This window comes from Syngnathus scovelli, chromosome 12 (assembly GCF_024217435.2).
Source record: "Syngnathus scovelli strain Florida chromosome 12, RoL_Ssco_1.2, whole genome shotgun sequence".
NCBI classification, from domain to species: domain Eukaryota; kingdom Metazoa; phylum Chordata; class Actinopteri; order Syngnathiformes; family Syngnathidae; genus Syngnathus; species Syngnathus scovelli.
The window spans coordinates 10239831-10266690 of NC_090858.1; the positions used below are offsets into that span (position 1 = coordinate 10239831).

General features: G+C 42.3%; 2 protein-coding genes across 9 annotated transcripts in view; both read left to right on the top strand.

Annotated features, from left to right (window-relative positions):
• ptk7b (protein tyrosine kinase 7b) overlaps positions 1-1866 on the top strand; it is a 49336-nt gene extending 47470 nt beyond the window's left edge. The window contains exons 20-21 of the mRNA XM_049736403.2: positions 67-245; positions 380-1866. Coding sequence (XP_049592360.1) covers positions 67-245; positions 380-540 — 340 coding nt within the window. The 3' untranslated portion in view covers positions 541-1866. The remainder of the gene's footprint in view (positions 1-66; positions 246-379) is intronic.
• A 1232-nt stretch (positions 1867-3098) lies between these two features.
• On the top strand, positions 3099-26827 carry srfb (serum response factor b). 8 transcript variants are annotated; one of them, XM_049736436.2, is made up of 8 exons: positions 3099-4194; positions 7683-7916; positions 19339-19573; positions 21403-21567; positions 21730-21839; positions 23331-23529; positions 23607-23683; positions 25215-26827. In XM_049736436.2, exons 1-8 carry the CDS (start codon positions 3547-3549, stop codon positions 25311-25313), a joined length of 1767 nt encoding a protein of 588 aa, XP_049592393.1. In that variant the 5' UTR covers positions 3099-3546; the 3' UTR covers positions 25314-26827. The 8 variants fall into 8 exon arrangements, with proteins under 8 accessions (XP_049592393.1, XP_049592391.1, XP_049592388.1 ...); XM_049736434.2 differs by having other exon boundaries at positions 3102-4194; positions 7683-7949; positions 23607-23708; XM_049736431.2 differs by having other exon boundaries at positions 3105-4194; positions 7683-7949; positions 21406-21567.
• The last annotated feature ends 33 nt before the right edge of the window (positions 26828-26860 follow it).

A 26860-nucleotide genomic window follows, 5' to 3' on the forward strand; every position in this document is an offset into this window, starting at 1 on the left:
TTGTGCTAAGAAGCACCGATTGGGGTCTTGACTGCTAAACCGTGTTTGTCTTTTGTGTGTGTACAGTGAGTACTATCACTACAGACAAGCATGGATCCCCTTGCGCTGGCTCCCGTCAGAGTCTGTGCTTGAGGACGACTTCTCTACCAAGTCTGACGTTTGGGCCTTCGGAGTGCTCATGTGGGAGGTGTTCAGTCACGGAGAAATGCCGTACACCAAACTTGAAGACAATGAAGTGCTCGAAGGTCAGTATCAGCTTTCGGGTGTGTTGTGACGTTCTACCACAGAGATAATACTCCTAGCTGTCTAATCATATGAACCTGTCTGGTTAACTATCTAATGTAATGTCATCATCGTGTGTGGCGGCTTCCTCTTGCAGGCCTGCAGAGCGGCAAGCTGAAACTGCCTCCCCCGGAAGGGTGCCCCTCCAAAATGTACAAGCTGATGGTCAGCTGCTGGGCCCCCAGCCTCAAGGAGCGCCCCTCCTTCAGCGACATCGTTCACAATTTGGGAGAGTCGCCCTCGGACAGCAAAGTCTGAGACGCCGAGAAGGGGAACGCCCTTTCCCCTATCAATAAAGACAGCAATGTCTGACATTTCAGGGAACAAGAGTTTTAAATATGCATTTCAGACAAAGGAGGGTGTGGAGGAGTTTGCCATATCAGAGGATGCACACTCCAAAAAAAAAATTTCTCCCCGAATGGTTATTTACATGGGAGTAGCGCCGTGAGTTTACGTTTGCCTTAAATGCAACATGGATGACCGCTCGGTTCAACTCCCTGTCTGTGTGAACGCTGAGACTCTTCACAAACTCGGTGCCTCTACCTGTGTGCGCACACACACATGCAGCTCAAATCAGAATCAAGCACAACCTGTCAAACAACGCTCTGATTTTGAGCGGCCCAAAATGAACGCCTGTGCTTGAACCCATCCTCAGTGAGCCCTCATCATCGCCCGATACCATACGGATGCGCCAAGTGTGTGTGTGTGTTTTTTGTTTTTTTTTGTGGACTATGTAAGCTTCAGTTTGTGCAGCTGTTAGCATGAAGGTGTGTTACTTACAAATGTGACGTGCAACATGAATTGACTTGTTTTAAAAATGAGCCCGTCTGATGATGAACAAACAAAAGGATCTTTTAGAATGCACCCAAGAAATAAGACTGTTCCAGTGGAGATTTTGTATATTTTAATGAGTGTGTTTTGTTCTTGTATTAACCTCGATGTGCTCCCAGTGCACCACAATAACACGTTAACTTGTTGTGATGGTGTCCAAATAGCAGGAATCCATTCGAGTATGTTTAACTTTGCAGAGGTCCAATCACTTTTCCTCTGGGTCCACTTGTTTCTGTGTGCAATGTTACAAAATGGGACCAGTGTACATAATGTTAGAGGCCTTGCACTAACTTCACCCAAAACATCCCTCTTTGTCTCCATGCAGGTGCCTGTTTATTTATTATGAAGGTCCTGTGTTGTTGTTTTTTTTTATATTAGTAGATCTTGAGTAGTTCTGCTATATGTTCCTTGTTATGATTCAGCTCAGTGTGTGCATAGCCTGGCTAAGCAGCTATCACAAAGTACAAAAAAAGATGGTCAAAAGAGTGACTACTGGTCACCAGTACTTAGTAAGTGCCTGGTAAATGAAGGATGATCTTAAAACGCTTCACTTTTTTTTCCACATGAATCAAATGCCTTTGTGCATAAAATAGTTTTTATATGTTGTGTTAGTGTAATATTTTTTAATGAATGCTAGACACTCACATGTAGGCATTTTTTTTATCTGCTTCAGCAAAAGGGCACCATCTTATATGGATATATATACACAAGTATACATACTGCTGTCAATAAAGGTTCACAGTTTTTACCCGATTAGTTGTTTTAATAGGTTGTATTTTTAGCAACCTGCAAGAGAAGTGTACTCTCTGGCCACAACATGAGGCACACTTGAACACTTTGAATGTGATCTTTATTAAACGTTTTCCATTACAATGGTAATTCTTAGTTTGTCTGACATGCAGAAGTGCTGAAAAGTAATTCGGCAACGTTTTTAAATACATCTCATTATATCCATCTAATCAGATGCACATGTACATACAATCCATCTGGTAGTTCTCTATGGTGCAATAGTTGCAAACAGCTTCTCTATAAAATGTTGCAATCTGTGAAGTGAGCTTGTGAGCTCTTGACAAATTCTCTTGGCGAATATTGGTGCGCAATTACGAAGGAAACTGCGTCCTCATATTTCAGACAAGCCTCTGCACGCCGACACCTAAAAGACTTTGGTAAACAGCTGTAAATAACCAAAATATCCTACATTCTTCTATCAGTGGATTAAAACGTTTTAATCTGACTGGACTGACCTAATAATACAAAGCAATAAATTGTATAAGCAGACGGTTTGGTACAAGTTTTCCTTCCAGCAGCCTTCTAGTGTCACGTCCTTAATGTCCCTCTAGGGGGCGGTATATGTTTTGACTCCCTTGTGAATAAGCTTGACCATGCTGTCTGGACAAGATCTGGCATTCTGCAAACATAGATCGAACTTTTCATTTCTTGGCGGTGATGATGTAATGCTTCACTAGCGCTGTTATTGTGGCTTGATGCCAGGTATGTAAACAGTGAGTCTTACCCGACTAACTATTCTCTACTTTATTTAACCATCTAATGTTGAGCGTTTTTTTTTTATGTATGGGATTACTTCTTAGACTTTTTTTCCAAAAAATTAGAGAGACACACCTTGATTGCTAAAACTATTAAATACGGTTCTGTATCCTGCATTCGTATTACAATTGACTCTACAGTACCACAAATTTAAGATAATCAGTACGTAAGTATTTTTTTCAACTGTTAGGAACAATGGTAAGAAGGCTACAAAACTTGAACGTTTCGTTATTTCGGTGCCTCTGCCAGAATGACGTTGTCAGTAGCGCAACCATGTTGGTATTTATGCTAACGACTGCCCTCTCGACCAATAGCTGCACGCCTGTGATAATCCTCAGCCAATCGGGAGCCACCACTGTGACTCACCAAATAAGGAGCGACAACACCAAATAAGGAAACAGTATCTCTTTATAAGGAGGAAAGTAGTTCCTCTGCTGTCGTATTATTCCGCATGCTTCAACGCTGACCTGAACTGTTGATTATTCATCCATTCCAAAACACGAAACGGTGCGCATCCTGCTATTGATGAACAACGTAGTATTACTATGTCACTAGCCAGTCAGTGTCTGCATTGGATTCAGTTCACAACTGGGACTATGTGCTATGGCGGAGCAACATGGCGGGCGTCTTCCGCCTTTTCCTTTTTGAGAAAGTGCTGAGAGTTTTTGGACATTAGAGGAGGGCGAAGCGAACTGTTGCGGCTTACGAGGATCCAGTGGGCAGCATCACTTATCAAACTTTGTTTCCCTTCTTTCCCTGACTCTGCCGAAACGCTAACTGAGGCGCGTTGTTTACATTCTGTGACCTGGCCGTGCATGCGTTTTGTCAGTCATTTACGAGCACCAGCTTTGTGGGCTGGCGTCAAACACAGTCGCGCTACTAAGTAGAATGTTACCGAGTCAGGTTGGGTCGGCACCACAGGGAAACGCGTCAGCTTCAGCAAGAGGTACCGTCGGGCTTGTTTCGGCTTCCGTCGCTGGCGGGAACCGTCCCGTCTTGATCCGAGCAGGGCAATCTTCAGTCGGCGAGAGCGTGAGCGGGGCCGGGCGGCACGGAACCAGAGAGGCGCTCGGGATGCTGGGGGCGAACGGTCCGGGGGGTCCACGAGGTGTGAGATCTGGGAACGGGACCGGGGTGAGCTCGCTTCAGACCGCCATCCAGGGCGGCATGGTTGGTCTCAACGCGGGGATGGTGCTTCCTCACGGACCCAGCAGGTTCGACCCGGACAGAGAGAGCGTGCCTCTCTGCAGCGGCTCGGACAACGACTCGGACTCGGGGGATGACGACGACCCGGTGGGTTCTCTCGGGGACAATAGGAGAGGGGTGAAGCGGGAGAGAACCGAGATGGAATCAGCTGTCACGGGCCAGGAGCTCGGAGGAGCTGCCGGAGGGTACGGCCTGGTTCCCGGTGGGGTCGCGGGAGCCAAGCCGGGGAAGAAGACACGTGGTCGCGTCAAGATCAAGATGGAATTTATTGACAACAAGTTGAGACGCTACACCACTTTCAGCAAGAGGAAGACTGGTATTATGAAGAAGGTGAGTCACAACATCGCATGCTGCAGTCGTTTTCAAGTGTCACTCCTTCTGGCATATCCAACACACCACTGGGTAGGTGGGTAGGTAGGTGCCCCTTCACTTGAGGCACACCTATGCATGAGTTTTGGCTAAATATGAATCCATTTTCTCTGGTTACAGGTTAGTGTAGATTCCACTAGTACTGCATTGCATCACACTGAGTTTTTGTCTGATATTTTAATAACTTCTTTAGGTGATACTTATGATTGACATTGTAATGGCAGTAATGTTGTTTTACATTTTGCAAGTATACCTAATGGATTCATCCATGCATCTGTTCATGAGCACAAATAATTACAGCGATAAGACGCTACAAACGAACAATCGCCCTTGCATCCACTTTTTATTCGCATATCCTGAACCAGTTGCCAGCCAATCACAGGGCACATATAAATAAACAACTCTTGACACTCACAATTGCACAATGTAGTCTTCGGTAAACTTAACATGCTTGTTTTTGGAATATACAAGGAAGACAGAGAATGCTCACGCAAGCACAGGGAAAACATGCAAACACCACACCTGAAGGCCGCAGCCCACATTCAAACCCGGAGCTTCTTAAGTGCGAAGCAGATGAGGTAACCTAGGAAGTGATCAGTCAAAAATGTATTTGAAATATTATGTACGCATGTGCAGGGCAAGGAATGGCTGGGTTTCAAATAGACACGGGCAAATGACACTTCTATTTATGACCATGGCAACCCCCAACTACCACACATTGACATACAGACTCCTTTACACTCGATGGTTTAGGACTCGCCGGTAACTATTGAGTTTGCCTCTCTTGATGTGATCGAAACACAAAGCACCGGCGCACCTAATGCAGTGAGCGGTTGCCAGAACAGCCCTCGGTGCACAGGCTGTTGGTTCCCAGTGCCATCAAAGCTGCACGCTGCTCGCAGGCGGCGGCCATGTGGCGGGCAAAGCGGCAATAGGCCTTTAGGTGCCAGCAGCTGATTAAACCCCCGAGACACACGCACATTCCAGAGGATGGCAGAAAAGCGCGGGGCTGCTTGTGCACGCCTCTGTGTGTTGGTATGTTGTGTAAGGCCACAACTCCAAACGAGTTCTGTATGGAGCCCGGTGCAGTTATTCCCAAAAATCCTCTTGATCCTGTGATTGTTTTATTTTTTTATTTCTTAAGCTTGACTATGCACATGCACAGTGTAGCCTGCTGCATTTCACTTGTTTGTTCACCACCTCTTCTATGTGTCTCAGATCGTTGTCGTGGAAACTGTGGTTTCTTTACGTAGGCTCATGAACATCATTTGACACACTGTGAGGAACTGAGGATGGACTGTTTAAAAGTGTTGTGTTGATAACAAAGAAAGAAAAGCTAGATGTGCAGTATACGGACATGGCAAAAAGATCTCAGTGTTTTTTTTTTTTTTTGTTTTTTTAGGATCAAGAGGCTTAGTCTCATTTTGACGGGTGTGTTCAGGCATCTCCTCTCTAGTAAGATTTGGATGAAATACACAGGAATTCTTAGTTGCTGTCATGTGGCTGGCTGGTTGCTTCAGTAGGAACAGAGTTCCCCTTTTGTCAACAGCAGTGTGGATGTTCGCTGACTTTTCTATACCCTGATAGCCCCCTGCACAGCCTGATAATGCATCTTAATGTTTCCAAACTTTGTTTTCAAGATGCAGCAAATCTTTTTTTTTTTTTTTTTTTTTTTTTTAACTGTTATCAACTGTAAGTAATGCTAAGCTGATACTGCAAGGCCCAGACTGCACTGCAACAGCTGGTGCAATGTCCACATCCAGTAGTTGCAAAAGCTCAGTGTAAACCGCTATTCTGCGTGATGTCGTCAGATCTCACTGAATGACCAGTGACCAATTGGTCAGTTATAAAATCTAATTAATATCTCTCATATTTGTAGAGATGATAAATGAATCACATCTCTTTGTGGTCTGAAAAGTTGTGTGGCGCCAGACCCTATAAGTCCCCCCTGCAACCCCCTGTCATTGTGATTATTTATGAGGAAAATGGTGAATATTGAAGTCATATTCGAGCTTGTACTAAAACTTCCTCTGTTGACAAATGAGTCCTCTTCTGGCACCATTGCAGAGCCTCTCTCTTCGCCCTCTGCATCTTCTTTGCGATCGTTGAGCCAACAGTACCGGCATCATTACAGCATTGCAATATTAAAAGTACCATGCTCGATTACATGCTTCCATTACGGCGTAATAAAACAATTTAGGTTCTATCAGCTAACTGCAGCTCCGGCTCACGCTGAGCGCAGCGAGGTGATGGCGACGGCTCGGTGCCTTGGCAGCATCGCATTCATCCTCCACATATAAGTGATGACTCATTTAGATAGAAAGGCTTCTTCACAAGTTCATTGTGAGTGCAGCCTTGCCATGTTTCATCTGTTGTCTTGTGCACTGGGTGGGCTGAGCATCTGCATGCCGCATTATATATTACAACAACGCGGAGTGTGATGGTGGCCTCGTGGTTTTCAGCCAATCGCGTCCTGGCCCTGGGCTGGCCCGCTGTCACTCCCCTTTCCTGCCCTGCTGCAATCACTCTCTCAACGGTATCACACACTCTGTTCTGGAAGCCTTATCTTATGTTATTTTGGCTTCATTTGCACGACACGTCACACTGGACTGCCTAGCTATTTTTAGATTATTTTTTTATTTTTTTTATCCAAGTCATTTGGTTGTTCCAGATGTTCAACTTTGTTTAGAATCTACTGCAGAGGTGTCAAACTCATTTTTGTTGCGTGTCCTTCAGGCCATTATGACTGCCAACATCGTATAGTATAGGCTACAAAACAAACTGATGACTAACTAGTTTTGAAATCAGAGACTAGTAAAAACTGTTAAATTATTTCAAAGAATTGAAAGGTAATAAATATTGCTAGCTATCTCTGTTTTTTTTAAAGTGAAGACAATCAGTAATTTTAGTATTGACACATGAAGTCGATGCATAATTTGTCTTTGCGGGCCACATAAGATTATGTGGCGGTCCGTATCTGGCCCCCGGGCCTTGCGTTTGAAACTAATGGTCAACTGCATCCCCTCCTAGTTGCCAAAGAAGCTAGTCTTTGATTATTATTTTTTTTAAATTACACGAAAATTACACTCAAAAATAAAAACAAAATAATAGCAGATGAAACACTGTCATTGCAAAAACTCCCTCACAAAACAAATGCTTAATGTGGTAAATATCATAGAGCCATTGAGCACTTTTCCTGTGGTTTCCATGTGTCAGCATAGCCAAAGTTAATATTTTCCAGTCTGTCGACCACCTCCTCCAACTTAAACATTTCCATTTGTTTGGTGATCTACATTGATGTCTTTACAGCGTTATTAATGATTACCTTCCTTGTGACCATACAAAAGTAGCGGAACGGTATTGGTGTTATTTGAAGATATATTGAATGAGAGCGGCATAAGCTCTCATGAATGAAGTGCTAATGCGCAAACCCCGTCTGTCCTCACCAGGCCTACGAGCTGTCCACCCTGACAGGAACCCAAGTTCTGCTGCTTGTGGCTAGCGAAACGGGTCACGTCTACACGTTTGCCACCCGAAAACTTCAGCCCATGATCACCAGTGAAACTGGCAAAGCGCTGATCCAAACGTGCCTCAACTCGCCAGACTCGCCGCCACGTTCCGACCCTTCCACAGACCAGCGCATGAGCGCGACGGGCTTCGAGGAGACAGACCTCACCTACCAGGTGTCTGAGTCGGAGAGCATGGGCGACACTAAGGTGAGTCATTAAAGCTCTGTTTCCACCAAGTAGTATAGTTTGGTTTAGTTTGATATTGATTTCAAGTGTAGGTTACTAAATTAAGTTATCTGTGGCTAAAGGGTGGATCTAGACGTGCTGAAATACTGCAGAACCTCCAAGGCTAAACACCATCTGTTTTGTTCAAGGAAGAGCTTATCAACCTCCAATTTAAGTATTTTTTCCCCTTATGGACATTTATTTAATTCATTCTAGCATCATAAAAAACGTCTTTTACGTCTTTAACCATCACATAAGTATAAAAAGTTAAATGCGGTTTCCTGTGAAATGAAGGTCAATGTCCTCACGTTAGGACTGCATGTGAGCTGTGGTTAGAAAAAAAAGCTCTTGAAATTGGTGTTTCCGTCGTGCTGTCATTTTCCTCAAACTAGATTAGCGTTCACTGTTTCAAATCTTAGATTGTGTGCTGAACAGTCGCAGCTTTTTAAATGTTAACCTCACTATGTGTGGACTTTAAAAAAAAGCTTAATTTGTTTGGAAATTGCTCCGCAAAAAGTTTGACAAATACGTAAATGAAGCCCGCAAGCCGCTATGGAAAATTATTGGTCCTATTGTAAACACGAGCGGCAAATAATTTTTGGAGAAAATTAAATTTAAAAAAAATAAAAAAAATGCACCGGGGATGAGGCCGATAAGGTAGCTCTCAGTTCTGTACCCTCCTGACCTCTCCTCCAGGAAAGCCTCGTAACACTCCTCAAGATAAATCATGGCAGGTCTGGTTTGTGTTAGGCTGAGAAACACGTAGCCTGCTATATGAAGCGCCTCCGTGTTTATCTACTTTGGCTATGGATGAGACACAGAGCAGCTAAAATCAGTTAAGTGTCTCCCAAACTTTGTCCTCACCCACAAAGTTGTTTTATGGATTAATGGTAACATTTGTAATGGACATACTATGATTTGTTAAAGGATTGTAATGCTACCTTCAGGTTCAATCTTTTCTTTTCAGTAATTAGTGAGCTGTGACTGATCTGACACATAAACTGGATTTACAATGCAAGTGCCACATTCATGTACTTTTAAAGTTACATATATCCATCATGGCTGCGTTTATTGTACATGGAACAATTTAGTATTGAGTTGGCCTGGTTTGACGTTTTTCTCATTAATTTAAAAGAGGCGTATTGCACGATAACTCCACTGGTACCCTTTTGTTGTCGTGTGTTTATTGATGTTCAGCCAGACACGAGTGTGTACACGTCGGCCATCAGTGTATTTATACGGCAACAGGCTGGAGTTAACGCAGGAGACTTCTTTGCGTTTACGTTGCAATCCAATTGGCCCACACAGCATCAGGATTTTTCAATCAGAACATATTCCAGTCAATGCGTTTCTATCACATCACATTTTGTTCACACTTGAACAACACCGTGTGCTAAATCCAGCCTTTAAAGTCTTGCATCACTCAGAGTGACAGACATGGGATGATAGTTGTCAGATCCCAAGGAAGAGGACGCTGAAGCGCCCTGGATCCCCTTTAGACATTTGACAGTGACAATGGAACACAAATTAAAATTAATAATAGTGAACATTTTCTGTTCTTTCTATTTTCTTGACATGTTGATGCTGAAGATACTGCTCATCTCTACTCATTATTGGTGCATTTCCGTCGGCAAAAGAAAGTATTTTTAGGTGGTAATTCTTGTACATGGTTAGGCCGGGTGAGCGCTACCGGTGGAACACAATCATCATCATTATTTTTTGACGACGGCAAAAATAAACACAGGCTCGTGTTCACTTATTTCTTGTTGTTTCTCTGGACACTGCAGTCTCGTGTTGTCGTTTCCCACACGCCTGGAGTGACATTGAAAGTGACAAACTGCAGAGGTCTAGAGCCACCCTTTAGGAAGTGTAGCACTTCATTTGATGCCAGTACAGATAAGTTATTTTAGTATTCTTCACAATTATTGACAATAGAAATGCCAAAAGAAAAAAAAAAAGTGCGTACAGTACCAAATGTAATCAAACTGTACTGCCTGGTGTAAACGGGCTCTAAGGCTCTAAATGAACCAGAGTGGTGTGTTAACGTAGAGTAGTGTGTGCTGATTGTTTTTTGAGCTGCAGCATCGTGAACCGCTTTTCTTCATTTGGGCTTTGTGTACTTTGGTGTGGAGCTCGACTAACATTTAGGCTGTGTTACCATAATTGCCTCCATCCATAGCAACCTTCCCTGCATACCATCCCCATCAGCCTGAATTGTTTTACTCCTTCAAACTTTTTCCCCAATATTTTGTGTTTGTTTTTATTTTTGATCATCCCAGCTGTTTTTTGTCCACAGTCTACTCCAGGGACGCTGCATCTATGACGTACAGGGACAAAGCGCACAAAGGTTACCCCCTTGGCTAACTTCTTAAAATCAACCCATCACAAAAAGGGGTTTTCCACAGAGGGTGATGATGGGAGCTAAATTTATTGGATGCTGTATATGGGGTCTTGTCTGTTTCTACAAGAAACTCAAAATGTTTAGCTGCGACCAAGTACTGTGTATCCCTAAAGGGGACATATTGTGGAGAATTGACATTTTTATGTTTGTATAAAAATAGTGATGTCTCTGGAGTGCTTGCCTACATGTCAACAATGAAAGTACTGTAAACAACCAAGTATATTTTTTATTACTCTTAAAAAAAAATCTTACTGTGATAGAATAATAACCAGCCCTACGTAGAGTTTCATTAAAAGTTTAAGTTTCATTTTCATAAAATACTTTGACGTAGCATCTGAAGCATCATTTTAAAGCCAAAAAGGTAAGCATAGTAGTGTTAGCATGCCTTAGCTAAGAATGTTGGTAGCATTAGGTTAAGTGGTTGGCATCTAACTTGTCATTTATCGGCGTGGGCAATACGTACAATAATGGACAAGTCCAATTCAATGATGAAATGCTGCAGGGTTGGGACAGTTAGCATTAAGACAGCCAGTTTCTTGTGGTACGTTGTACGTAGTGTTGAATAACAGCATTAGCTTCTAATAAACTGCCTTTCTGTTCGTCTGCCAGGAAAATAATTGAATTTTCTTTGGCGCTCACTTGTTTTCCACACTCAAGAGCTACTTGTCCAAGGAGAAGCAAGAAGGTAGCCACTACTAACACTTGCTGCCGAATGAGACAAAAGGGATGAGATCCACTGGTTGTCAGTCTAACGAAAGCGAGTTTACCGTTGGTTAACGAGTATGTGGGGTGGATGAGGGTTGGCTCTCTGCGTTAATCAGCTCCAACCCTAAAACCAGCCAATTTCATCCTCGATTTATGCAGTGAAAATAATGATGTAATTCTTGATCCTTGGGTTAGTTTGATGAAAGCATGCCAAAAACATAAGACACCTGAGAACGGTTTTAAATTGTGAAAAAATACTCTTCTCCTTTGACTCAACTTGCTTTATTCGTCATGCACTTGCAAGTATTTATTTCCCATTGCATGGTGTCAGAGTTCTGAGTTTGAAGTGAAGTCATTCCGTTACCCAGCGGACTCTGTTTGCTCTCCGCACCTTCATGCAGTCACGTGCCGAAGTTCAGATTGTCTCCATTATTTCGACGGCTAAGGTTCTCCCCATTGGCGATGGATACTCTCAGGCCTGTTTGCCTGCGTGCTGTTTTTCCAAGGCCCTCACTAAAGCGTACATACTCCGTCAAGGATGGGAGCCCAAGCTTTGCATGTTAAGCCACTCTCATGCCCGCTCCGCTCATTGATAAAATTTAGATTGCGCCTGTTTCCATATATGGTATGGTTTCCCTGCTTGCTCTCTTGGCGTGAGGCCCCTCACATTCCTTATAAGCTGCAGCTGTCTTTGGAGTCCTGTGATTCCCTACCTCCCACCGACCCCACCGCTCATATCATGATATGGATTGTGGATTTTCATATGAGCGGCCCGCCACGATGGGATCATTTGAGCCGCGAGTTTGGTGTTGTTTCTCTTGGATTGCGGGGGGAACTAGTGTGGTCCACGGATGAAATTACCACAAAGTACGACATGTACATTGTTCAACTGGTTGTTTTGTCCAGTTGTTGCTACAGTATGTCTCAGCTTGTATGCAGCTTGTCAGGAACCTTAGCGGAATGCAATTGTAAATCAGGATTCGCCCAAGATGAGCCAGAAAAATGTGCCTCCAAATTTGGCAAACGAACAAACGGATGAGAATTAAATATTTGATAGCCTTTGCAAAGAGCGTGTCGAGGTGCTGTACCACAAGTCGAATTTGCATCTGTTGTTGCATGTACGAGCTTTTAGCTTTGAACCGTCCAATTTGAATCACTTCATCGTATCAGCTATTTACTCTGACATGCTGAATATGTGGCATTTGCATGACCTCAAAGCGATACTGGTCCGTCAAATTTGTGTTTGAACTTTTCCTCACAGTTTCAAAATTTGTATCAGATAGTACAAGCTCAATTTTACAGGACTGTCTGTTAAACGCGGTTTGGTCATGGACCCCAATTTTTTTTTTTGCCGTTAATACGTTTTCACGTAGTATTTTAAATTGACAATTTAAAGACTACGAAGCTAAATGACTTGCACGTGAACCTCTAGTGATTTAATTTCCATGACCAATTGAAAGGCATTTGATAAGAAGTAGTTGGGCTGTTAGGCTGCATTTGATAAGAAGTAGTTGAGCTGTGTGATCTTTACACATTACGGATATCTAGGACTGTATATGATTCGGAAAGGGGAAATACACCTTAGCACCTCATCCACACTGGCACTCAAGTCAAAGAGCGTGGCTGGGCACAGTCGTAGAATAAGTGGCTGCTTTAACCTCTCTTCCATCCAGTTCACATAGCATCAAAATGACTTCATCAGTCCACATGATATTGTCATATGTGTATTGCTTTTCTTTTAATATAAATGTCAACAGACTTTGATGTAGGGGGGAGCATTCACGGTGACGAACGGCAAACGGACCCCTCCGCTGCCCAACAACATGCCTGACGTAAATTAATGTGACAAGACACCTTTGGCTTCCTTAAAACATGCTTTTCTAAAACAAAACTTTCTATATAACACGCTTTCAGGGTTAACGCAATTCCCGAATTCTGGACCCTGAAGTCTGCGTAAAATCGACCTTTAGCCGTAATGAGCTAGAAACTATTTGCTGATGTATAAATTGTTAAATAGTCCGTAAATATACAGTACATTACATGACTTGTTGCATCTGCAGACATTTTGAAAGTGGTCTGTAAATCCAGTTTTCTGTAAAAGAAAACATTTCTGTGCAGAATGTGGGTTGCTTGTGTGTGCACCTCTGTGCTGTCTGGCCACTATTTGGAGCGGTACATCATACAGTCTGAAGTTGTATAAACAGTTCAGTCTGAACTAGATAGTAGGAAAAGGAAGAAAAAAAAAAAAGAGAGGGGTCCAAAGATTACTGAGGGATGCATGATCTGATGTCTGTGTAGTCATTATGTATTCACTATTTACAAGAACATTAGTGTGACATCAATATAAAAAAAACAGATTGTAAACATTTAAGTACAGTTAAGCAACATAAGAGGAGGGGGAGTTGTTGAAAACTGGCAGAATCTTGTGTTTCGACTGTTGCGATTCACTTGGCACAGTCGTTCCAAACTTCCTACACATCCCCTCCCCCCCCATACATTTGTCTGTGAGAGTTGCCGATCAGTACAAGTGACGCATGCAGCGGAAATATCGCCTCGCAATCACCCCCACCATGTCGACAACCTCATCAAACAGTCAATTATGTGTGGTTTAGTATCAGAAGCACACATTGTTGGCCTCTCTACTAAATTTCTCAGCCTCGCTCTAAAGTTACAGGCTGAGAAACTTAATAGGGAAGTATAATAATCGAATTAATACCACTGTCACAAAACAGTAGGACGTAAATTCTGAATGACTCACTTAGAAACTGATTGAAATCTGTTGTTTAATGTTATGATTAATGTGTGGGTGGGCATTCCAGAAACCCAACAGTTTGTTTTACGAGCAATTAAAAACTTGTTTCATAATGTCCCCTTTTCAAACATATGACAGGACAAGAAGTTCTCCACTTTGATATTTTATGCCTGAAAAATTTGATCCACCAAGGAAATTTACTTTATCAGCATGGGTTAGTTTGTTTTCAGGACAGACTAAAAATAAATTTGTACTACCTGTATGTAGCGCATGTGAAGCCACGTGCCATTGTGCTCAGATCCATGTTATCACTTGGTAGCAATTTCAATGAAACCCAATATGCACACAACCTTAATCTCTTTAAAATCTTCACACTGTTCAGTCACACAATACAATGTAGCAAATGTTAAGTCGTGGTGTTGGTATCGAGTATCATTGTTGTGATTACTATATATCAATATTACATTTGTGATTTATTTATCAATGCCAGTCCTTCATTTTAAGAGCCTGTTGCTTACATCTGCCAATGTTGCACAATAGTCAAATGACTTCCAATTCTTCCAATGAAATAGAAGCCCTGGTCGCTATGGTCGCATTGCTCCTGAACTGTTCACACTCGGCATACTGTAGTACATGTTTTTAGGAAATCAATTAGTAGTGTAGTGCTCCACCTGAAATTGTATGCTAATCTTATGGGATTCATTCCCACTCCAAACTCAATTCACTTTCTAGATGAATCCCCAGAGAGTTAAGTTTTATCTCGAAATTTAATTTATAATTTGGACCTAATGGTTTTAAAAAGTAAGCATCAGAATTTTAGCATTTGGAAAAAATGTCACCTCCAAATTGTGGATGAGGATTTAATTTTTTGTTTTTAAACATTTTTGAACAAAGTATACAATATGTTGAGCAAAAATTTTGACATAAAAAATGGAAAATTGGAATTGCTTTAAGATGTGAATTATTTTGATTTGTCCCTCCATTGGACATTAGAACTAGGTTATCTGTTTTTTTAGGATGCCATGCTGATAATGATAATAGAGTTGTTGGTGTGTTTGATTGGAACGAGTACCCCCCCCCACACACACACACACACACACACACACGCACGCACTCACTCACGCAATCTCCCACCCCTCCACCTCCTTATTTTACAGCAAGCAACTGGACAGGTCAGCAGTCATTGGCTGCACCTCCTCCACTTGGTCTGCCTTGCCTTTTTTAGCAGTCCCAAATGGAGCTGCAAATTCCATGTTGCTGGCAGGGTGACAGGCCGGGAGATGGGATCCAGCAAATGGGAGATTAGACGAGGACCGGCCGGCCGGCCACCGCCACACTGTACAATGGGCCCTCCAACCAACACCAGAGCTGTCTGCCAGTTGTCACCCTAAACTTTGAATGAATGCTTCATCATTACAACTGGCCCCTTTTGCCATTTCCCTTTTGATATTGAGTCAGCGAGCAGAGTGGTCATCAAAGAAGCCACTTTAGAAAATCCATGCTGCGCAATGTGCCCTGCATTGAGGTGGTCTCCTAAGTAATGCATTGTGTTGTGTTATTACTTCGTGCAGGTGACCACTCCCCATTCTCATTCATCACAATCAAATAAGAATTCTTCTTAACGTTTCTTACCAGGCCAATTCATTATCACATGTCACTAAATCGACATGTCGAAGGTATTTTTGGTGCACAAATTAGATTTTTGTAGCGCACGTAAAATGTTAAGGAGTAAGAGGTCGTAAGACGTCAGTGACACCTCAGTGACAATTTAGTATTCTCAACTACCCAAGTAATGCAAAAAATTGGACGGAAGAGTGTGCGGATTCAAAAATCAACTGGGCTCCAGTGTGCATATATTTTTGTGGACATTGGTGGTTTGTTACTTTTTGCATATTGCACTTGACAGTCAGCTAGTTGAAGAAAGAGCCTGTTGAACAGTAGTATACGGTCAAACAAAGGAACAAAACAATGGAATGAGCACTTTAAATGCCTCTACAATCTTCCTTAGTAACTAATTTGAGGGGGGGGGGGACAACGACTTAAGTATTTGACCTATTATACTTTCCACCCTGATCTTCTCAAAATGAATGTTCCGTTTGTGCAATTTAATTGGCGTTTTTAGAGCAAGTGATGCTGTTTGAAATGTCACTGTAATTTGGAGATTTGGAGAACCACTCAGAGTTTGCGTCTGTACCAGTTTGTTGGTAGATATTTGCAACTGAAACGGGTAAGCCAATCTGAGATCCCTGAGCAACAAACAAAACTAAAGGATTGAGGCGATGTTGAAAAAGAATGAAGTTCCTCTGTTTTACTTTAATTTGAAGTTGTTTTTTGGACCACATTTTCAATTAGTAAATGTTCCACTAAAAGGCCATTTTTCATGACAGGAAAAAAAGAATTTCTAGAGAACCCACCTTCGGGGAATTTTTTTTTTTTTTTTTTGTATGTGTTTTAACCTGCCTTTTTGCTTCATTGTTGCTGTTATTGAGTTCACGTTTGGTTTGACATTTGGAATGTAAGCTGAACTAGTTGCAAGCGGGTTGGCGTCTCGTAAAAACCAATCGCAGAAACCTGCACGTTAACCTGCGGTTAAATTGTTCTGTGGTGTTTAGTTGCATCGTTCAGTGTCTGGCTGGATTTAAATGTTCAGTCTGGACACATATGACTCATAAACAGATAAGAGCATTTTAAAGTGATCATGTCATTTTTGCTGGTCTAGCAATGTCAAGGATCGTATTTGTCAGGATACATTTTGAAGTGTTTGACTCGGTTCTTCTCAGTCGTGTAAGCGTATCCTCAGGTTGCGGTCGTCTTTTTCTCAAGGGGGTGGGGGGCTGCTGCTTGCCGGCAAGGGGTTAATTCCCCCTGCGAGGTGCTCGGGTTTCCCGCCAGCTGTCGGTACCCTCAGCTGTTTGCACTCCTGTCCCCTCCCCTGTCCCTACAGCCTAGACAGCTTGGTCTGACACGCACACACACAGGACACTCTCTGGCACAATGGCAGTGAGGGGGTGTGATAAATGCCATGGTCACCTCACTGGAACTCTCTTCCTCCCTTTCACCTCCTACTTCATTTTCTTCAACACAATTGGTTAATAACTGTCCAGCTGTGTGATTTTACTTGTTACAACATAATTCAAACTAAAGTCTCCTAGCCAATTATTCCCGGATGCTCAGTAGTAAATAATTGATGAATTACTACTGTATTGTCACGTTGCTGTTACTAGGACATGACAACTGTGAGTCCTTTTGTGAGCCCCCACCCCGCTCAACTTTTTGGTTTCCCGCTGCTGTTTAACTAACTCTAACTAAAGGACCTTGAACTGTCAGAGACCCTGAGGAGAGCCAAGATTTGCAGATGGACTCCACACTCGGCACGTTGCTCGTGTATACGTGTAGTGACTCACAGCAGAACACACATGTGCAGCTATGTGTGCGTCAGGTGTGTGTGAGAAGGCCGACATTGATTAATTATTAATCTTGTGAGTGCCATCAAACACAAGCGCCTGCGTGTATGGGGCATTGCGGTCGCTGAAGCTCTGTGACCAAGAGATGAGATCCCCACGTCTGCATGCTTCTTATTGGATAAAAGGTCAGGCTGCGTAACTGTAAATCAATCATAAAAAAAAAAAATTATCTCGCTCCTGCTGCTCAAGATGACACTGTTGTCGGTTGTGGAATTTTAGTCATGATGAATGGGCAGGCAGTACAGAGTAAAGTTTGTGTGTCCAAGTTATTGACTAAAGTCAGTTGTTATTTTAATTACACATTAAGCCATCAAATCTGAGCATAAACATTGACTAAGCCTGACCGGTCCTTCAGCAATGACCTGTAATCGTTTGCCTATCTGTGGCGTTCTACATTCTGGTTTACCATTAAATTAGTGGACTAAAAGCAAAGTCTGTGGTTTTAAATACACAACGAGTATCTGTAATTGTCTTTGTTTAATGTTTAGTTTAACAGTAAACTTCAACAGGGAGTGGTACATTACATCTTGAAGCCCTTATTAGCCTAACCGAAATGCTGCTTCTTTTGACGGGAGTTGAGCACCGCATTCATTTAGTGCTCTTTTCTAATGTGTTTTACTTGTTGACTTGCAAAAAAGCTCGTATCTCCGAAAACACAAAGGTCAGGTCATCGGTTAGACAAAGTACTACTGCACATGTAAATTGAATTAGTAGCTCAGTCGTGGAAGAAAGGGAAGTTCCAGGTCAAGGTTCCGCCTTAAATTCCTTGGCAACAAGATGCCGCCAAAGCCTTGTCTAATAGAAAAGTAGGCCTACTGCACTTTCTACCAAACTGGACTTTGGTTCCACCTTGTGGCAGCTAATGGTGTTTCGGAAAGAGCACAAGAAAAGCAAATATGGGGGTTTTACAGCAAATAACTGGGGTGAAAATCTGAAGTAGGTAAATGTATCAGACCGCCAATAGGTAGGAGCGACACAGTCTTGCAGTCTTGTGTTCCGTGGTACAATTCTTGTTGATGTATTTTCAATTAGCTGATGGAAACTAGCTTGTTTATGCACAGTAGGATCTGATCCTCTACTCTAGTCTTGTTGTGCAGCCCACTCAGCAAAACATCCTGCTCTACTCATCAATGGATTTTTACATTAGCATATTATGCGGTCACTGGTCACACGTCATTCCGTCATGTGTGTGTGCATTTGCGTCTTTTCAAGGGATGTTAGATTGGTCAGGGTTGTCATGGTAACTCAGCACTTTTTTTGGTTTCTTCACAGTGTTTGTATGGAGCTGAGCTCGGCTGTTCTAATGGCTGAATGAACAGCAACTCAATTCATCCGAGATATTCCTTCAATTGAATCTACCATCACTAATGACAACTTTATGTTTCTGCCAAGCAAAAGACTGAACTTGTACATGTGGCTGCAATTATCAGGGGTCCAGGCTGTTTTCTGGACCATGTTTGTGTCACGTCTGGTTCCTGTCGCCCGTCCATTGATCCTTGAAAATATTATGCTTACTTAAAACCCCCCAACCTCTTACTTGCATTGCCTGAATCCAGCTGCTTTTGGGAGGAAAAGCCCCATTAAGGTTGTTATTGCAGCTCCCCACAAGTGCTACCACAATGTGTGGAGAAGCAGAACAAAAATGCAAGCCACAGTTGGGCATCTATTTTATGCACATCTGATCCCATTCAGGGTTACGGGGAACCTGGTTTGTCCCACATCTGTACAGTAATAACCAGATTACATTATATTCAGTGTGCTTTATATTTTACTTCATTAAAACATAACAAAATATTCATTTCACTATGGAAAAGTGATTTTTTTTGTTTTGTGTTTGAAATACTCTGCTAGTATAACAAACCACATGATCTCGGCAATTGTTGTTCAAAATTGATTGTGTTTTGTTTGTTTTCATCAAATGACTAAATATGACCTACTTTTGTAAAAGAGGTTAAAAGAGGAATTAAAACTCTTTCACGACTTCCTTCTCAAAATCTTCTTTCCTTTGACAGAACCCAAATGATTAACTCCTATTTTCTGTTTCCTCAGGATACTTTGAAACCCACATTCACAGTAGCCAGTTTACCGGGCGGCACCAGCAGTGCCACCGTGCCAACCACCTCCACCAGCATGCAGGTGAGCAGCGGACCCAACTTTCCCATCACCAACTACCTGGCACCCGTTTCGGCCAGCTCCAGCGTCAGCGCCAACGGAACTGTCCTAAAGACCACCGGCGCCTCCACTGGGGTGATGCAACTCCCCGGCGGCTTCACTTTCATGCCCGGTATGTAAGCGCGTCGTGTTGTTCATGTGTTTTCTTGATTTGCGTTATGTTGTCCCTCTGAATCGCACAGACATGTTTGGCAACATGACTTGCGTGGTTAGGTGATTAGAATTTAAATGGAACCTTGCCGACATCTCGAGCGTCATCTCGGAGCGGTCGTGCTCCTCTTACCAGGCTGTTTACATCACGATGCCTTTCAGAGCTAGTCACACTCAGTCTTTGATTTCCATTTTTATACTGGGATAATTAGGTAAGGGCGACACAATAGGCCAGGCAATGAGGGCTGCAGAACTTGGCCTATAATTAGTCATGAATATTCAGTGAAGGATCATGGCTTGTAATGGTTTGAAACATACTAGGTGAAGCTGCTTTTCTGCTTCTACTAAGGATTTTGATTGGCTTCCCTCCTGTATCTTATCAGGGCTGCCATCAAAGTCACTTGGTCGCTGCCGCAGGTTTATTTATGTATTTTTTTTTTTTTTTTGGGGGGGTCTCAGCTGAAAAGCTGTCACATGGCGGCCACTATAGCAATTTGATCGACAGCGCAATAATAGCCATGCTGCTACCTGTTCCTTCTTCAGTCTCTTTGCCTCTTCCTCTTCCTGCAACCTTCCCTTAAATGATCACACATTCCGATGTGCCACCTATTTGGCAGCACCATGCACAACAACTCACCCGACCGACCTCGGCACCTGTCAGCCGAGCATGTGATCAAATGTGAGGGTGTGACGCAGCCGAAAAAAAACACGACATTGACTCCAACACTGATTGTGAAACATTTGGACAAATGAAGGCGGAGGGAGGGGCTGTGCAAATATTCAAGAATATCATATACTGCAACAGATTGAATCCTCAATCTACTTGCTACAAAAGGCCTTTTTACTATGCCTTCATGTCTCTGTCAGAAATAGTGTAGCCACACTACACCTACGACATCCAACACGCCATCTAAAATTCTGCCAGTACCTAATTATGCCCATTTTTCATTTTCTTCACAAAGACATTCATTTAACAGAGTTGTGTAGAACTATACCGCATTAGCAAGCCATCAAAGAAACAAATTTCAAACTAATGCTGGCATTATTATATTTTTGGGAGGGAAATTTTACTGCTGCTGCTGCATGCGTGTGTTTGAAGGCCTCATTGGATAACTTCACCACATTATGCAAAGAATGGACTTGGAGCACTCCTCTTGTTATGATAAACATGTGACTTTGTGTTTATTTACAATGTTCCCCTGTGAATTAAAGGAATACAATAGAATCGAATATTTATTGGATGAGGGAAAGCTGTACCACGAATAGCGAAAATCTGCAAGTTCTGTACAGTAATTCCCCTTAAAGTTCATAATTACCTGTAGATGCCACAAGATGGTTCCAAATCACGACTCTTGCCGAACAAAACCAGCTCTGAACTCACCAATATGCCACAAGCACAAATTTTGCCTCAATGTAGCCCTTCAACACACTTTACCAACACGGCGCCAAAGCGATACTTATATTGGCAAAACAATTAATGTTTTGCTTTGGCTTAAGCACAGAAACAGTGACTATCAAAAACAAACGCGATTGCCGAAATGCTAATTTATGGGACTGCACTGCACTGTACTGTGTGGTTTTAATAGTACAGAAGGTTCCTCATCACCACAACATATTTTTAATTTTTCAATATTCTTGTGTGCAGTGATTGGGGATTGCTTTTGTGATCACATCTTTACTGCTTGTCTTTCTATAAAGCTTGCTTTCTCCACACAGCAGCATTTTCTCACATTCAGTCCTCTGCCACTCTGTTGTGCGTGGGTGCGTGTGGTTGCGTGCCCCCTCCTTCAGCAGGCACTCCTCTCCCCCCCGGCACCCCCACCATTCCTCTGAGCCAGCTGCAGCAGCACTCCCTGACCCTCCAGGGGCAGCATGGTCAGACTCTGACTGCCGCCCCTCAACCTCAGCAGGGCCAACAGGCTGTCTTCCGCTTCCCTGCTGCTGTCTCCCTCACAGGTGACCTGCTCTGGCCTGCCACCATTCCTGCTTTTTCTACCACTGCTGCTGCACTGACTGTCTGACAATCAAGCACCTGCCTAAATGTGCATGCCTTCAACTAACACACATCTACGGCTAATGATCTCCTCGTAGTCACTTCCTGTGTGTGTCCATTCCCAGGGCCAGGTGTCCCTCAGCAGCTGCAGGCCATTCAGGTTCACCCCAACGCCCAGCCCATCTCTAACAGTGACAGCAGCCCTGAGATGTCCCATACCTCTACAAACTCCACAGGTATATTCAGCTAATACAGTTTACCCAACCAATTTTGGGGGGAAACCTGTAATAAATTGCAGTACGCTTCATTTTGTAAATACTCAATGAACACTCAGTGTTTTGGGCCCATACGCTGAGGTTTGCTCAACCCTAAAGTAAATTTGTCAGGCAGTGAATAAAAATCCGATATTAAAATGTTTACCGAAAGAAGACATGTATATTTTCCCTCTTTTAAAACATCCTAAGTTCGTCAAAGGACCCCACAAAGGAAGGATTGCACATTTGTTTGTACAGTCAGTCACTGTGTCATATACTAATCAATTAGTCCGTGTATTTGGCGGAACATGCATCGGACAAATTATCAGTCACAACATAACTGCGCAACCATGTACTCTATGTGCCACGCATCAACACTATTGCTAATCTATACATGAAAGATACCGTATTTATTCTAATTATCACCCATATTCTAATAATTGCCCAGCGTGTATTAGCGATGACATAAATAAAAAACATTGATACCTCTAATTATCGCCCATGCTGCAAAAAATTCCCCCCCAAACTTACGTTTTCCTCCGCGACCGCATGCCGACATCATTGCGCAAGTTTAAATATGACTGATTTGACAGCACGTCGAATGTCCCTTTTAAATAGTTTTTCTCCATAAACTATGATACAATTACACTCGTCACTCCGCCACAATATCCTCACACAATTACGTTATCGGGGCGTGCGCTCGAACAAGACTATCGCGATAACATGACGTGCGCAACATTGATGTTGAGGTAGATCAAAACAGCCGCTGTTCTAGTGTTAAGAACACCAGTGAGATGCAGGTATTGCATACTACATAAGGAAAATATACATATCATCGCCCATTTCAGTGCCCCTTGGCGATCGGACAAAAAGTGTTCTCTATTAATCGCCCACCCTCCCTGTTAGACATAAACCTTCCCTAATTATCGCCCTGGCCGATAATTAGAATAACTACGGTAAATACAAAGCAGCGCTACTTAACATTGAGCTTGGACGTGAACGTTTTTCAAGCAGTGTAGTCTGGCTGTGGCATGGGGAAAGTGGCGGGGGAGCACTGAAAAACTCGGTATGGGGGCGGTTATTATGTAAATCAGCCGCAAATGTCACAATTTGCAAAATTTAGAACATGCATTTTCAGAAAAGATTACCTTAGTTGTGTAATTTCACACTTGATGAGTGGCCATGCACTCTTGAGATGCAACTGCAAAGTATTTGTCTTGTAACAAGAATCTTTAGTCTTGAGCTAAATTAGACAGAAAGTGAAATGTGTGCAAATCATGACCTCTGATTGTTTGCACATTGCACTCTTCGAACTCCTATTGTCCTTTTTGTAGCATCTTTTTTGATTCAAGACTTAAATTTGGTCCTCTCCCAGACTCAAATATACGAACCTTTAACAGATTTTATGGTAAAGTGAACATAAACATAGACAAGCACGCACACGTGCTGGATGTGAGTGTGTCTTTCTGTCGGCTACAGTGAGTCTCCCGGCAACCATCGTCACCTCAACGGTGCCGTCGTCCGTGGCTGGTCACATGATGTACCCTAGCCCCCATACGGTCATGTACGCCTCCACGCCTGCGCTGACCGACGGGGGTCTCGCCGTGCTCAACGCCTTCTCCCAGGGAACGTCAGCCATGCAGGTGTCCCACGCGCAAGCCCACGACCCAAGTAAGCGGCACGCATATGCATGTTTGTGTTCCAATGGAGCATTCATTGGATCCTCATCCTCTCCCTCTTGTCGGCAGCATCCGTCCCGCAGGTGTTCCTCACAGCCCCTCCGGGTACGGTGCAGATCCCAGTCTCGGCGGTGCAGCTTCACCCAGTACGGCAAGATCTGCATTTCACAAGTGAAACTCTGCTATTCCCTCTGCAACCCGCATGTCACGTGACCTCGCCACATGCTAACAGAGCACCCACGCTTCACCCGTGTGCCGCGTCGTGTCAGTGTCACAGAGTCAAATGCCACCAAGACTATAGCACGCAGCATTGAAGCGCATGCAGTTCACAGCCTACTTTATATGTATATATATATATCTATATGCGGTTAGAATGAATGTTTCTCACAGGTCTGAGGTTCAGGGTTCATATCTGGGCACAGACAATTCTACGTGGAGTTTGCATGGTCTCACCATGTGGCTACAGGAAATATTTAACTGTAAGCACCAAAAAAATTACTGTACTTACATTTCTTTAGTACAAAACATACCAAATCCAAACTCCAGTCACCAACCCTATTCATATTATAAATAGAAACATTATATTAACACACTTATAATAATAATAATAATAATAATTCATTAAATTTGTATAGCGCTTTTCAAAAACCTAAAGACGCTTACAGGGAAGAAGGCAAAGACAAACAGGAGGGGAGGGGTAGGGGGACGGGGAAAAGACAATGGGATAAAATTAAGATGAGGAAACCAGTTATGGGTAGGGGAGGTCATAGGCTTGAGAGAAGAGGCAAGTTTTTAGACGGGACTTAAATATGGGGAGTGTGGGTGAGTCACAGACAGACTGAGGGAGAGAGTTCCAGAGTCGGGGTGAAGTGCAGGAGAAGGCTCTGTCCCCAAAGGATTTGAGTTTAGATTTTGGGACATTGGAACTTATAGAACATAAAGTACACTTGCACAAGCTAACTGATAATGTTCATAATTGTGGATCTGTGAAAAGATGATCGTCATGAGTCTAACAATATGCTTTGTTAATGTGAATTTTGTTGGCAGTGGTGTGCTACTTCACTGCAAGATGCTGAGTGCTGTTTCTAATATTTGAAATATTCAATATTCAATTTCTTTATGTTGTGTATTACCAAAAGGCAGGAGGAGCAAGTGTGGTCCGCGGGCCACATACGGCCCATTCATACTTAAATCTGGACCACCGTGCAGTTAGTTACATTATCAAGGCCTATAATATTTTGTAGAAATAATTTTGCTGTTTTTTTTCTCTTTTTTTATTATTATATTTACTTAGAAATACTCCAAAAATAAATGGTTTCACATGAGTTTTGTTTTTCATTTATTCCATTTGGTTAATTAAACATAACATAATTACGTAATTGTTATTTTGAGAAAATGCACATCAGTATTTTTTCAAATTTCATCAATCCATTTTAAATCTCAATTGTGGCCTTTCATCGCCAGCATTTACCCACCCCTGCCCCTACCGCCTATCAAATACTAGCACATGAATATAATGAAATTTAAAATCAAAATAGCATTTAAAGCACACTGACAATGAACGTTATTGGGTTGTGCAGCGTTCCTAATGAAGTGGGCTACTGAACTGTACGCCTTTTGATTGGCTGCTGTGCCCAGGTTAACACCCCCCCCCCTTCCGCTGTGTTTGCATTCCAGATGGTGATTGGGCCCCAGTCGAGCGGAGGCAGCAGCACTAACCTGACTGAATTGCAGGTGGTCAACTTGGACGCAGCGCAAAACTCCAAAAGTGACTAATGGAGCCGAGTATGAGCGTCTTTCTCTTTATTTATTGATGCCTTCCAACATCACACTTTGCAATGTGACCTTACACACAAACACACAATCAAGGGCCTGTGTGTGAGTTGACCCTTTTCCCATATGTTTTGGTATATAAAAAAATAAAAATTAGAAATTATCATATATATATATATATATATATATATATATATATATATATATATATATATATATATATATATATATATATATATATATATATATATATATATATGTGTGCAAACGTATAGGAAGTATATCACTACACCTGTCATCAGAATTCTATTTTCGATGTCGTTAGATGGTATTTTTGCGTGTGTGTGTGCCATTTGTGTTTGGTTTGAAGATACAATTACATGAACACTCAGTCAGTTGGGTGTCACAAAGTGTCACACCCGCCAAAGACGTTTGTCCGAATGTACATACACACACATACACACACACACACGCACGTCTGTGTGTGTAAATGGAGAACTATGACTTTTGCTAACGTGTATATAGTTTTTAAAGGAATAAAAAAACTTGTATTTTTAGCCCAATTTAGTTTTGTGTAACAGCATGTATTTTTTTTTTTTTTTTTATGTTGTGGTTTTGTATGTACATGACAATGACACAAAGAAGTGAATCTGTCCATGTATACTGTATGGGATATATTTGAATATGCTTTTCATGCTGTTCTACTACAAGTAGTTTGACGACTGCTTCACAAAGGATCAAGCAGCTTTATCATGTGGGGGGGAGGACATCATTATGATGTGGAATGCAGACTGTTAGTGGACATTTTTAGGAATTAAAAGGCACAATTGGACAAATGTGGACAATGCGTATTTTAAACATATCGCACATTTTTCAGTGGAACCTTCAAAAGTTGAACACAACCATTTGGTTGTGATTGGATGGACGAATGTTTATGCAGTTTAGACTGTTTCCAACATAAAATCTTTAGGTGTACAGACAATGGCTAGTATAATATTTTTACATCCATGATTGTCATACATACACATTAACGCATTAAAACTAAAATCAACAGTATGCACCATCTCAACATGCAAAGTTTCTGTGCTATTTATACATATTAGGATCTGCTTGAAAATTGGTGCATCTCATATGCAACTTAAAGCCAATTGGTTAATCGTGTTGCTCATATTGGATTGAAAGTCAGATTGTTTGCATGTCAGTTGCCGTTAACGGTCTTCCGTTCGGCCAAACTCTTAAGTTGCTCACTGAGCTGACGTCAAGCATAATTTCAGAAACGTCCAACTTAAAGTTTAACCAAAACTGTGGGAACTTTAACTTTGGAGGTTCCACTGTTAATTAGGGGTTGCTACTTAATAGTGATCATTATTTAATTCAGATGGATTATATTGCTGAAGTTGTGATGTCACAACACACGCTGCTGCAAAGTGCGCTGCCTTATTTGCTGGACGTTCAAAGATGCGACAGCAACCCAGCTTCAATATTGCAATTAAATATTTGTTTCATTCTCAGTAAAACTGTAGTGGTCATTTTGGTCTCAACATTTTACT

Coding starts and splice junctions, on each gene's coding strand:
- srfb (XM_049736430.2), top strand. CDS start 3,547: ATGTTACCGAGTCAGGTTGGGTCGGCACCACAGGGAAACGCGTCAGCT. Junction 19,574..21,402: donor CGGCTTCACTTTCATGCCCG/GTATGTAAGCGC, acceptor CCCCTCCTTCAG/CAGGCACTCCTCTCCCCCCC. Junction 21,840..23,330: donor ATACCTCTACAAACTCCACA/GGTATATTCAGC, acceptor GTCTTTCTGTCG/GCTACAGTGAGTCTCCCGGC.